Raw genomic sequence first — 13,646 nt, forward strand, 5'->3', positions numbered from 1 at the left:
ACATTCCTCACGGAATCATTTCGCGAAAAGCTTCCGGAACGAAGCGCTTCATTAATCCTTGCCTTTATGCGAATTGCGGGGATTTATTTAATTATATGGATGAGTTGCTTTCTGTTTACTCAATCCGTTATCTATAATCATATTAACGCTACAAGTTACAACTTAGACGATAACTTAAGAAAATGTTTTTACTTCAAATAGTAGACTTCTCGTTCTAATCTTAAGAAGTTAAGAAGAGGTCAACTTCACCTTTTAAGTGTTAATTCCAGCTTTTAAATTGTTTATTATCTTACTAATTGGAAAGGTATCAAAGTTGATGGTCGGTAAATTTTGGCGCTATGCTTTAATCTAATGATGAGGCACTTAAAAATTAAATTAAACCGTCCACGATATTGAATTCCCCCGTTTTACCTTACTTAATAATACAGTTATAGATAGGCTAGCTAACGCGTATCTTAAGTTAAAATCTTTAATATTAAAGGGGTCGACGTAAAACGGCTTGAACCCAACAACTTAGGAAAGCTCTTTACAGCGCCGGCGTGCGCCTATAAAGCAAACTTTTCCTCAGCTGCTTTTCGCATCCCGGGCTTTTCACCCAGTCATCTTCTAACGGGAGATCACGTGGGATTCGTAGTTTTCTCTAGCAGCGCGTGTAGGAGCTAGCACCCTTCCACTCTCAGTTAACTAACAAACCGAGTCACATCGAGTCGAGTATACTTATCCCGCCGGTCTGTTACAAAATACCTTACAAATCGGTCATTAACTTCAAAAAGAAAAAAATATATCGTTCTAAACCTCTGTGGGAATACACCGTTCATTTTGTGTTGAAAAAAAATAAGTCGCTGTAATCATGAATTACAGCGCAAGTACAACGGCAAATGTGCCACAAAAAAATAGTGGTTCTATGGAAAAGTTACGGACCACAACTTTACCACCGGGTTTGCCCGAAGATTTGATAGCAGTAAGGTCTTTTTTCGTACATTAATTATCCTTTTTCTATTTTATTTTAATGATGTTTTCGGTAATTTCCATCCCTTGGGTTAATTAACGACATAATACATTAGGTGAATTAGCCGCGTAATATTAATTTGTGAGTAAGAAACACACCAGATGATATCAATCACGTGTTTTAATGCTAAACAATTGAATTTTTTATTTTATTGGTTAGATTGAGATTTTTATAATTTTAGGCTTTCCAATTTATTTTTACGATGTGGTGACGATACAAAAGTTGATAATTTTTGGCTTAAAAATTAGTTCATTTATTTTTTAAATCAACTAATATAAATGATACATCACCTAAAATAATCCAATGATTAATAAGGCTTAAATGCAGTTGCTTGCTTATGATTCCTGCATTACCAATTAGCATTTATAAATTTTAATTACGTTTTCCCAAGAAGGGGAGGATTTGTAAATACCCTGAATGATAATTTATATGCTGAATTCATTAAAGCTATATTACATATCGATTAACATAACAATACTATGATGAATGAGTGGTGAAACGAAATACGTTAATAAATATTTGACTTACCTGCTTGCTTTTTTATGGAAGAATTATACGCGTATGGTAAAGCTAAAAGGATAGTGTATAAATCATTTAGTTTTATAGGTATATATAGAAATTGTCTCATATATTGAATAACATGGGCGTTAGCTTTCATTATATTTATGTATTTTTTTCTCTTTCTCGTCATTTTTTCTTTCAACATGTAAAATAATTCAACTCACGCGCTATACTGTTATCTCTTACAGCGCGTGCGTAAGATGCGCTATAAAGGTTAAGCCTGAATATGAAAAAAATTCTTGACTAAAACCCCCTGTCAAATTTTTAGCTTGTTAAACGTGTAAATCTTGAATATATATCTGACCTCGCCCATGATAACGTTACGTTGCAGAGAAAGCAAAACACTAAATATTATTACAACCCAGGATAGGAAAACTTTCGAAATTTATTTTAAGCAAAATACACTCCTATATTGTTGACAGTTTTTATTAGTCTTGGCACAAGCGGTTTTAGATATATATTTCTTTTTATTTTGCGCCTTTCGAGTTTGAGTGTGACATTCGAGCGACATTTCACTTTCAAGGGTTTTTGACTCCCCACTATATTAATTCAAATTCACGAGCTTTTGAGCTTCACTCCAAAATACAAAGATATCCGTGCAGAAAGCCGAGCCGTTTTTATCCAAGTGCTTGGAGCACAGCTCAAAATCTGGGAAAAATCTTTCAGGGTTTTGACTCTCTCAATTTTTGGATAAGTTTCTCTTCTAACTGAAGCAGTTTCCCCTTTTTCAAAGAGTCGACTCAGATGGAATATTCGTTTTATGTAGCCCATCTCATTTGAACCTAGACTTCAAGAGAAAGATTTATAGGTGACCTTTTTATACTCCTGTGAAATCTGCTCGCTTGAAAATTTACTCCAAAGTGAAAGTTGATATCCAAATATATTCTGACGTCTGTCTGTATATGTATGCTAATTTTGTTTTCTTGAAAGGGATAGGTGGTATGCTCCGTTAAAAAGAAAAGTCTCTTATGAAATGAACGAATATTTGCATATATCACTGGGAACGGTTTTCTTGGCGTCGACTTTGTCACTATATTTTGTTAACCATCCTTTTATCGTCTTGTAGAGTCCAGGAAGCCCAGCGGTCCTATAATTCCTATAACATTCAATATTTTTGAATATGTCCTATGTTATCCTATAATTTCATGAAAGGTCCTATAAAATCCTATATTTTTGACTAAGTCGAAGGTTTTACTCCGTATACATTTTCCTATATAACAATTTTTTCTTCTATAAAATCCTATAATACCGGAAAAATTCCCAGGGAGCCTAGCTGTCCCATAGTTTCTATAACATCCTTTTTTAAATCTTCCCTATGTTATCCCGTAATTTCACGAAAGGTCTTTAAATATCCTATAATTTCACGAAAGGTCTTCTAATATCCTATAATTTCACGAAAGGTCTTCTAATATCCTATAATTTCACGAAAGGTCTTCTAATATCCTATAATTTCACGAAAGGTCTTCTAATATCCTATAATTTCACGAAAGGTCTTCTAATATCCTATAATTTCACGAAAGGTCTTCTAATATCCTATAATTTCACGAAAGGTCTTCTAATATCCTATAATTTCACGAAAGGTCTTCTAATATCCTATAATTTCACGAAAGGTCCTATAATATCCTATATTTTTTACCTTGTCGAAGTTTTTACTCCTATATTTTCCTCTAAAACACACTTTTTCTCCTATAAAATCCTATTATTCCGGAAAAAAATCCTATAATGAATTAAAATTTTGTTTGGGCTCCCAAGGGTCCTTCAATGCACTTAAGAAATGTCTGTTGAACTTGGTAAAAAGTTTAAGAATCGATTAAATATCACTTAATTTTCTTCTTCATTCTCCTTCTAAAGAAGGGAAAACATCAAAACAAAATTGAAGTTTCCTTCGTAAAATAATTCGGCTTGAACAATTGAACAATTCCATGACATATAATCACCATGGGTTCAGTTCCGCTCTGTGAATGCAGTTTAATTGTTATATCAAATTTCACACCGTATAGTCCATTTTGCATCCTAATCATACTGAAGATTCCTGTAAGGGAATTTCGGTTTATTACCCTGTGTGTTCCTAAACTATTAACGTTAGTAAACTCATACCATAACAAGTATTCCACCATTTGCAGTCACGCAAATACGCTATCATCTAAGGCCTTGTTTACTACAATCCTAAGCCTAACTCTGCTTAACTTAATAAATACGTGGCTGTAAATTTCCATGGCATTTTCATTTTCCCCTAAAGAAAAAGCCAAAAAAAAAAACCGCACAAATTTGGTTATGGGTTTGTTGAGGATAAGTAATAAGCATAAAATTTGTTTTAATGCAATATATAGGCCTAGGACCGCGGCTTCCATAGTGAGCTATAAATGCAAAAAACCCGGTGCTGGTAAAATAGGAAAAGGCAAATGCCCTGAAAAAAAAGGGACGATTTATTCAAGGGAGAGTCGTAAAGAGGTCAGAAGCGGTTTAGTTGGGAGTAGTGTTCTTTAGGGTGCAAGAAAATGAGGGAAACTGAATGAAAATACCTTAGATTATCATGAAGAACTCTTGGAAACTAGTCTACTGACTTACGGTCTACCAGAAAATGTTTTCTTGTAACCTAGAGAAGTTAAGTTAAAACTTAATGAGGGACATTTCATGATCTAGAAGAATGCTATCGTTTCTCGTGAAGTATTCATTTTAATTATCTGAAACTTCAAATTAAAACTGAAATATTTTAAATTTGGTTGTAAAAATTGTTGTGGGGTTAACCTCTCTAGTCTTTTGTAATTTTGTTGTAAGACTTGTACTTGTAGACATATGCTGGTCTCTAATTCAGGTCCGTGTGAAGATACCCGCATTAACTCTGGGTCAGACACTAGTGGGGAAAATGGTAGGCCGGCAAACTAGGGTCAACGCTACGCAATCTTGGAGGCAATGCAGTCAGCCAACTCCATGGGGGGTAAGGGACATCTTAAGCCTTGGTTTCTTAAGTTCGTGGCCGAGTAGTTGCAAAGACATCAAGCAGAAGCTTGCGTATCACTTCTAAGAGGTAAAGGAGACGAAGCAAAAGTAAGACAAGGTTTTCTCGCACGCTCATCTGTTTTCGTGACCGACTATAGTGACTGTATATACACTGTGCTAGAAGGGGTATTTTACAAATCGCCAGCGTTCACTCAACCGTCAGTGAGAAAAACCGAACCTTTTGCACTCGCATCTAAATCACTGACACGTATATATACCTAAACAAAGGCTAAAAGATCCTCGAATGACCATTCTTTCTGTTTTGGGTCACTTTAGTCCCGTATCTGATGGAAATTGAGCTCCTTAACCTTTGAACTTTTCCACGCTTCTCGTGATAAAAACTCGATTTATTTATAAAGACATCAATTTTTTTTCGTAAATATGTTTGTTTACTATGCGTACGAATAGCTTTCGGTTGGATTACAATTTCTTTTCCAGTCACGTGGTATAAAATCTTAACTTTACACTCGCATTTCGATACTCTAAAAGGTTAGGCCTACCATTGCTACTTCGAGTAAAGATATTCAAAAATAGAACTGAAATGTAATTTTAAACATGGTAGTTTGGTTTTTATAGAGGGAATTATTTTTTCAGTTCTTAAGCAAAGTAACAACTTGTTGAAAATATTTTAAACTAACACACTATCCTGATTGGAATTCCGAAACTTAACTTCAGTAGAATTTTCTACCTGCCAAAACTTGATTTAATCCGCTTGACTTTCGCGACAGTTTCCAAACATTTCAGACAGATCTATAGCTTGGCTTATATATATATAGAGCTGACAAGCAATTTAGATTCTAAAACAAGCTTCTCTCTTTGAATCCGTGCCTCCTCTCCTGTAGCTTTATCTCTCTGTTACGTATATCTCTTTTGAAAAAGGATTTATTGTCTCTAGCAACAAATCGGACACGGCTGTGTTTATGGATTTCTGTAGATTTTAGTCTGGGTTTAGGAAAAAGGTTCTCGAAGCTTGACGGCGAAATAAAAGTATTTATGCAGTGTTCAGTTCCTTCAGGTTCAGGTATATGATAGGTGAGAGATATGTATATATAACTTCTGTTAGTTTTGTCACTTTTGACACTTGAACATAAGATTCGAACGTGTTGTTGTTACCTTACTTCCTTGACTTGAACGTCCATTATTTTATGGGTATCGTTGTATTTAGGCCTCGAGCCTTAAAATTAGCATATGGGAGGCGAATTTAATTAGTACGAAACAGATGGTTTTGATATCCTTGCGACAGGCTTGGCCCCACCATACCAGACAGAATTTTCGACTTGCAAATTTCGACGCAACAGATATATTTATTTCGTTTTTTTTAGTTCAGAAGCTGTAGGTTTATTTTTCACTATGATTCTGTAACGTTTTTAACCACGTCTTTGTGGCCTCACGAAATAACTTAAAAACGATTATTGTTGAAGCGATTATTCACGTTTTGTAAGCTAAAACACTGTAAGAACGTTATACTAAAAGACAGGCAGATTAATCTGGATCTTTCTTAATATAACATTGAAGGAAAAAATTTAAATTAATTTGCGTTTCAACGAAAATCTTTTTTTCATTGACCCGAAGCCGTTCTATCTCTGCGCCTGACCTGCCAACCGTCCGTAATAAACCTTAAGAAAAGATGGAAATATGGGGAAAATAATGAAAAAAGAGAAGTCCATGTCCCCTAGGCGTATAGGCTAACCGATCCGATATTGGATGTGCCCATCTTACAAAAAATAGGAGCCCAATTTTTTTCTTCTTATATTTTGCCCGAATCCCTATAGGAAAGTATGGAACTTCGGAACTTCCATGTCATGGGAACTTTAGGAAGGACCATTAGACTAGCCTCCAAACCCCTCTACGACCTTATATATCTATATATACCGATACCAACCCGAAGAATTTTGCCGAAAGAATATAGAATGCCTTGAAGAAAAAAAACGTTCTCAGTCGACCAGGTCGTTATTGAAAGACGTGAAATTTGTTCGAGAAGTAATTTAACCGAGCAACTCTTTAGTGAAACAGACTTATAAATACCTCACGTTTTTATCAAACACTATTTTTCATCGGGAAAGGAGTGATTTGAATAAAATTAGTTGAAAATAGAGCTATTCAAAATCAGATTTATTTTTATGGTCAGACTCCGAACGCTAGGTTTTAATAGCAAGGGTTATGTAGTCATGTCTTTTGCTTCAAATAGAAAAAACCGTTCTGCTTTGTCCCTAAACATCTTATAAAACCTTATTTCTCTGTCTGAACAAAATCCCTTCAAAACCGTTGTTTAGGCTGTCAACTACACATAGCGTTATTGGTACAAAATTCTCTCATAAGTTGACCGCAAATTTTGACCAACTATGAAGGACAACACTATTGAGCGTCTATAAAATGAGTACTGCGGTAAAACCCATTACTCTAGTAGGTCTAACTTAATAATAACTACTGAAACCAAGGCGAAACTTTAAGATTATGTTCACGTAGCAAAGAGAAATTTCCTGTAAAACGTTTAGTTGTAGAATTAAACGCTGAAGTTTACTTAAAACACAGTTCATTGACATTACATTCCAGTAAATAAAGAGCTTAAGTCGGACACGCTATACGTTTTAAAAGCTACAAGATTAAGGCATTACGCATAAATTTGGACGTTCCGTAAGAATAAAAGTTCGTATCCATAAAATCCTTTTAGAGGAAACTTTCCCCAAAACATGATTACACGTAATCCCATAAAATAAGTCTAGACCATGGACAAACAACACAGTCAAACCCCTGGAGCAGTATAGCTTGCGCTGCATTTTATACCTTCGCGTTCGAGCTACAAACTTGTAGAGGTATTAGCTCAAAATCACTGAACAAAAACGCTAACAGTAAGTATACGCTAACGGCGGATAAAGAATTAATACAATAATTCCATAAATAATAATTAATACCATGCAATTTGTAGCTGAGATGCAGTCAATATATTGAATGTCGGGACTTTTATTTTTCTTTTACTTTTAAGGCAACCATTTTGAAATATGGCGTCAAATTGAAGCCCAAAAGCCATAACTTCTTTCTTTGCTATATTCAGGTTAAAGCTGAATACATTCTTTAAAGAACTATAGATCTTACACCGTTATAACATCTTAAGGGATTACTCAAGCTGTATTGGCAAAAAAAGAAAAACTGAAGAAAGAGTTAGTCAGGTTGCGAGTACAAAAAAAAAGTTTCTATATGAAAGAGAGTTTCCGGAAGAAAAAAAGAGGGCAAAGCGTTGGAAAAATTTTTCTAAGACTTATTCAGGATCAGTATCTGAAAGAGTGGGAAGTTTCTCATAAAAATCTATCTGTCCGATGTTAGTAAGCGGTTCGCTAAGTCAACCGGAAGCCCTCAGGATATAGCACGGGGGTTCTTGCGCTGGGCCTGCTTTTCCACGTATCCGGAGAAACTATCCGCGACTGATCAGCTAGTGTTAACTTCCTAGCAATATATAGCTAGAAGAAGCAACGCGAACTAATGTAAAAGAACTAAAGAAATCCCCCATGATAGAGATAGAAGTTAGTTGTAAGATCGGTCGGGCCACATGAACGCGGAACAAGCTTAGGTTCGGAAAGAAAGATCGAGGGAAAAACTAAAGAAAATAACAAGAAAAATTGCGATTACCTAATATTAATATCTGCGTGTGTTGGCAAGGTGTAACTCTTTAGAAATGCATCGTCAATTATCATTTTGAAAAGGGATCTGTATAAAAGTCTATATTTAGCGTACAAACCTTTAGTTAATGTCAGTAAACGTTCCGATATAAGGCTTGAAAGTTTTAAATCCTCTTTCCCGATTCAAACTAATAGTGGATCAACACGTGGTCACTGTAGCTGTACCAACTATTTTTCCAATAAGAGCTGGTAGAGGAACTTTTTTCATAACATGTTTCTCAAACTAGCCATCTTGTCCGATGGGGTTTCATACACTCTCAAGGCGACCCAAACCCCATAAGCTACGTATAAACACAGACGTAGATAAAAAACACGAGACAAACTAAGGTTACAATGAACACGATGGTATCTATTTCCGAAAATCGTAGTAAGAGTTCATTCAGTTTCTCCCACGGATATTGAAGGCGATTATGGCGTATAAAGGGATTCTCTAGTGTTGAGAACTTAGTTGAGAGTCGAGGACCTAAAACCACGGTATGAATACAAGTTACAACTTCCATTCTTCCATAAATTCTTTTGGGGTAGTTAAGAATACCTCCAAAGTGTACTCGTATGTCTGGCTCTAATAGTGAGATAACAGTACAGATCATAGCAACATCATGCCTTTATATCTCTTAATTACATCGGTGGCATCTCTTCCACCAGTGTATTCTCACATTGGTAAATAACTGTAGAAACGTATCACGTGTAAGGGTTGAGATACCATACTGTAATTTTATTCTTAAAATTAACTGTCTGAAGGGCACTGCAGTTGAATATTCTTTACGGAAATAACTAAATTCTGTATGGAACCATGCCTACAACGCGTTCTACAGCTTTGTACACCTTGCAAACTGAAGTTGTAACATTGGTGTAAAGAGAGAATGGTGGAGGGTTTTTGGTATTGAGACTCCAGGGCGCCTCGAAATTACTCGAAATGTCAAATGAAAAAGGAAGTTCGGTTGCCCAGCAATACCCCGGTCTGATTTGGTCGTTAGGGTACAGATTCCTTAGACTAGGAAAAAGAAAATACCGATCAACTAACGGACAAACTAAAGTTTTTTCCTTTGAATTTCAAATAGTCCGTTTTTGGGGCATACTTCAGTTCAGTTCATTTATTCTTAAAGAATATTGTTATAAAAAAAGCCCATAAATATTGCTGAATTATTTCCTTACTAGGACCTCTTTAAAATATGGTCGCAATACGAGACTTGGAGTTAGAAAACTTAATGGTTGCGCGTAGTTTTGACTTATTATGGTGTTATAACATTATTACACAGTTCATTCTGAGGGTGTACCGCTAATAAAGGCGGGAAATGTAGTTTTGAAATATCATAGTTCCTGCCTTTTATGTGGTATTATTTCATTTTACATTTCAGCGCCCTTAGCTCTCTCAGTTGCCACGCGTTTTGTACCCAGGCTATTGATTGTGCCTAAGGGATCGAGCTTAGAGCCATGTGTTCACTATCTTCAAGCCATTATAACCGCGCTGGTTTCGTCAACCTATAGCGCGTTTTCTTGTGGAACTTCTAAACGCTGAGCCTTATACTCGCGTCCATTCCAAGAAACGAAAATAGTCGTACGTCTTTAGCTCCTATGTTTATGGGGGTTGGTATTAGTAATATTCCCGTTGGGAATGCGGCTTTCGTGTTGTTGACGGGTCATCGGGATGAAGTTTTACCTTTACCTTGTCCATGCCTATCTTCTATCATAAACGCGTCCTCGCGGATATCACCTGTACTCTCCTCCAGCTATAATACTTCAAATTTTTACTCTCAGAGAAGTTTTATGACATCGACGGGAATAAGGCATTACCTATCCTGCTGCGCTCTCACCTCAACCGGATTTTTCCAAACTCTCCAACACACTCTTGAAGCTCTTCATCCGTGTTTTCTGTTTACCCATCAGGTTTATACGCTGAGAGAGCTAGTTCTAGACGAGGAACTAACTTTTAATAGTTTTTTTTCTTCCTCACTTCATTCTAGACGAAGGCGTTTCCGTGAACACCAAGGTGTGTCCAGACGCGTGGGAAATTTCTTCAAGGGTGTTGAGTTTTATTAGAAATACCCTAGGTTTTTGATTTTTTACTACGATAAAAACCGGGTTGTTCCATACGACATTCATGATTTTGTTGACATGGTTAAAATAATAAATTAAATGTTTTTTTTTTCAATGTTTTGGAAATTAGTTACAATAGCTCTTGCGAAGTCAACGAGTTCGTCTACTTTTTAGTTAGTTCTATTTTGCTTGATTCAAAGCCATAATTCTTGCCTGATAAACGATTACCACTTGAATGCATTTTCTATTAGTTACTTGGCCGGGGGCGTTCAGGCGACCACCAGTTCGGGAATCAAATGACCCGTATAAAGATTTGTTTTATATACTCAACACAACGTTACTCCCTTTAACAAGAACCCATATGAGACATGAGAACGTTGATAGATGGAATATGGCTTTCCTGTCATATTTCAGTTTACGCCTTTCTTGGTTTCCTCGTGCCTTGCATACATCATATTGACAAGCAACGACCCAGGGCAAATGGAAACCAAAGATGACTATTACGTTCTTAGGTCTTTGATGGGTTCTTGCTTGTATTCAATACTTTACAAATGGTCTTCGTCTAGCAAGTGCACCATTAATCAAAATGTCTGTGAAAAGAAATATGGTTTAAAAGGAGGGAATTTTCCAGCTGAAGTGTATCTGGGTTTGTCTTCTTTTCCAAAATAGATAAAGGGATTCCATCAAGCATAGCATCTTTTTCTCATTCCTTTTCTCTCTTAAACCGCTTTCAGAACAGCAAAATTTTTGACTCAACTAAATTAGTCAAAACAAATGAATCACTGATGATTTTTCCTCAAACGTTATTTTGGTAGTTCAGTTCATCCAACTTATACCCAACTAATTTAGTCAAATCGACTTGACTCGAAATGGTGTACCGTCTGAAAAGGCCTTAATTTCACTGTACCAACGGTTCGTTTATTCTTCCTTGATTACGGGCTTTCAAACGAGATCCATGAACTCGCTAGTTCCAGCGGTTTCGCATTGTTCGCGTTTAAGGTTACTATAGATTCGAGAATTCTTCCCAAATGAATTTAATAAATTTTTTACTATATTTTATTTAATCAAGGAACTAAATACTTTCTTTAACTTTTAAATTCTTTAGATAAAAGAAAGTCTCTTATAATTGCGAAATGACTAAATTATACCGTTCGCAAACTCGCTTAATTTTATAGGTATAATCATTTCCGCAAACAGATTAATTCCCCAGTATACAAATAAAGAAATCACTTAGTTGCTGAAATCTATTTCTGTCCCTTGTGTTCCTAAGAGACGTTAGTCGAGATAACAGCACGCCGCATGCCACATATATACACTTAGGCTTAGCTATATTGAAACACCGACCGTGAAAAGAAGGGATTTAGGATTTATCTTTTCTTTACTTTTATCCTTAACCCTTCCTTTGAAAAAAAGACGTCATGGCAGTCTGTTCTATTATCCCATAGTCCCTTACGCTATTAAAACCGGACATATGCCATCACACGAGGTCTAAACTTCCGACCAGTTTTTCCCGCCCAATTCATTTGCGCAAATAGGATTTCCTATAATCGTGAATTTGTTCATAAATCCTTTGAATATCGTTGCCATGGTAGGAGCAATGATTTTCATTGGTAGGCTGAGTGTTCTACATCACACTTGTTACTGTCCAGTTGGGCCCAAATTTTGTTCGAATAGATCCTCTGTTTTAGGGATGAGAGCGGAGCTTGGAAGGACAATTATTCTTCGTAATCTTAGTTTTTTCTGAACATTCATTAAAAAACCTAGTACATTCATGCTATAATTGGAACCGCCGGCCTTCCTTTTCGTGTATTTTGGCGCATCTTCCCTGTTAAGATTTGTTAAACCTTTTCGAAGCTACTCAGTCTAAGCCTTTGGACAGGTTGAAACATCAACGATAGGAATAGCGTCAAAAACTAAGCTAACGTCCTGAACCGTGAAGGTCTATATGCCACCCTCGCCTATTTCTTATCAATGACGAGTCTTTGATGATCCTTCTTTCTCGCTTTTTGGCGCGTAAACTCTTTTTTGGTCCGAAAGAAACCCAGGGTTTCTTTAGCTGTGAGTTTCTGTCTCAGAGCTTCAATCAGTTGCTCCATATCTTAGAAAAGGTGTTGGCGTAGAACGGTAGCACCACTGAAGCTTGTTTTCAGTTTGTTACGAAGCCAAATAGATCAAACGTTTGCATTTTCCCGCGTTTTTTTTTTCTCTGCATACCCACTCTTTTGCAGATAGAATATTTCGGTTTAAAACAAGGTTATTTATTTTTTTTTTTTTCGGAAATGATCCAAAAATTACGCTTTCTAACGAGGCTGTTTGACAGGTTTTTTACGTTTATGGTTTAGGTATCGATGTGTTTCTGAGGATTTATTACCGTTTTGGTTGAACAGATGTTGATTTTCTGTATATAAATTTTGACAGTTAGAGCTATTTTCAGTTTGTTTTCCATTACATTACCCGGTTATAGGTCAGATGTCATATTCGAATAAGATTAAGTTTTCCAAAGTTGCAATTGCGACTTATTTTGTTTTTGTATTCAATCCGTAATTTCCCCAAAATCTCTATGAGGTTTAACATTATGAGTATGTATTTTTGTGGTACGCTAACACACGTAATTTTTTCGTGCTTTTCCCTATTGTTTTGCGAGTTTTAACTTCTTTCTCCGCGGTGGTAAAGAGATTACGTGACCAGGGACTCTAAAAAGGATGGCTTAACCTTCTTGCATATACTAGCCCGCTTTAACAATTCTAACTTTAAGCTTAAAACGGTTAGAGTCGTTTTTTATTTATTGTTTGTTGCAACTCTCCCTAGAATGATAAATAGCTAGGTCTTGTTATATTTATATTTATATATATATGAACATAAATGTTAGTAACACAGGAAAAAAATACCTCGAACAATATATCTTTCAATCTAGACTTCCGTTATTTTAGTTTGAATGAATTCGTGTCCTTGTACCGGAAAGGGATCAGATTTTTAAGTATAAATTATTCTCTAAATTTAAAATTTTTCTTATCTGTTTCGGGTTTTTTCCGCCAAAGACTTTTTTCAAACTAAGACCTTTTTAAAGTAAAAATGTTGAAATGTAAGCCATGGTTTATTTTTTTACCGAGAAAGCCCTTCAACCTGGGCAGTAAGAAATATTTTCAGACTTTATGGACCCTCAAATTTATGACGATAAACCACTTTTTCTTATTTAAAAGTTCATTTCAAAGGAAAGAAGTAATTTATTAACTTAATGGTTTTCCACACTCGATTTAGGAATAAAATAAGTCTTGCCTGGTTAAAAAATTGTCCAATGGGGTGTGATTATGGTATACATATAGTTTTTGTTAGCGTACGTTAAGCCTTGGTCAAAGTTTCATTAC

General features: G+C 35.8%; 1 protein-coding gene across 5 annotated transcripts in view; it reads left to right on the plus strand.

The window, feature by feature from the left end:
* LOC149654168 (prolyl endopeptidase FAP-like) overlaps window positions 1-13,646 on the plus strand; it is a 182,928-nt gene that overhangs the window by 116,816 nt on the left and 52,466 nt on the right. The window contains exon 1 of one of the 5 annotated variants that reach the window (XM_089845571.1): window positions 492-961. The exons of the other annotated variants lie outside the window; for them this stretch is intronic. Coding sequence (XP_089701697.1) covers window positions 851-961 — 111 coding nt within the window. The 5' untranslated portion in view covers window positions 492-850. Of the gene's footprint in view, window positions 1-491; window positions 962-13,646 lie in introns of those variants that run through there. 5 annotated transcript variants of the gene reach the window in all.

Source organism: Phalangium opilio, unplaced genomic scaffold (assembly GCF_054372755.1).
Source record: "Phalangium opilio isolate 3A_F unplaced genomic scaffold, DU_Popi_V2 ptg000079l_1, whole genome shotgun sequence".
NCBI lineage: Eukaryota > Metazoa > Arthropoda > Arachnida > Opiliones > Phalangiidae > Phalangium > Phalangium opilio.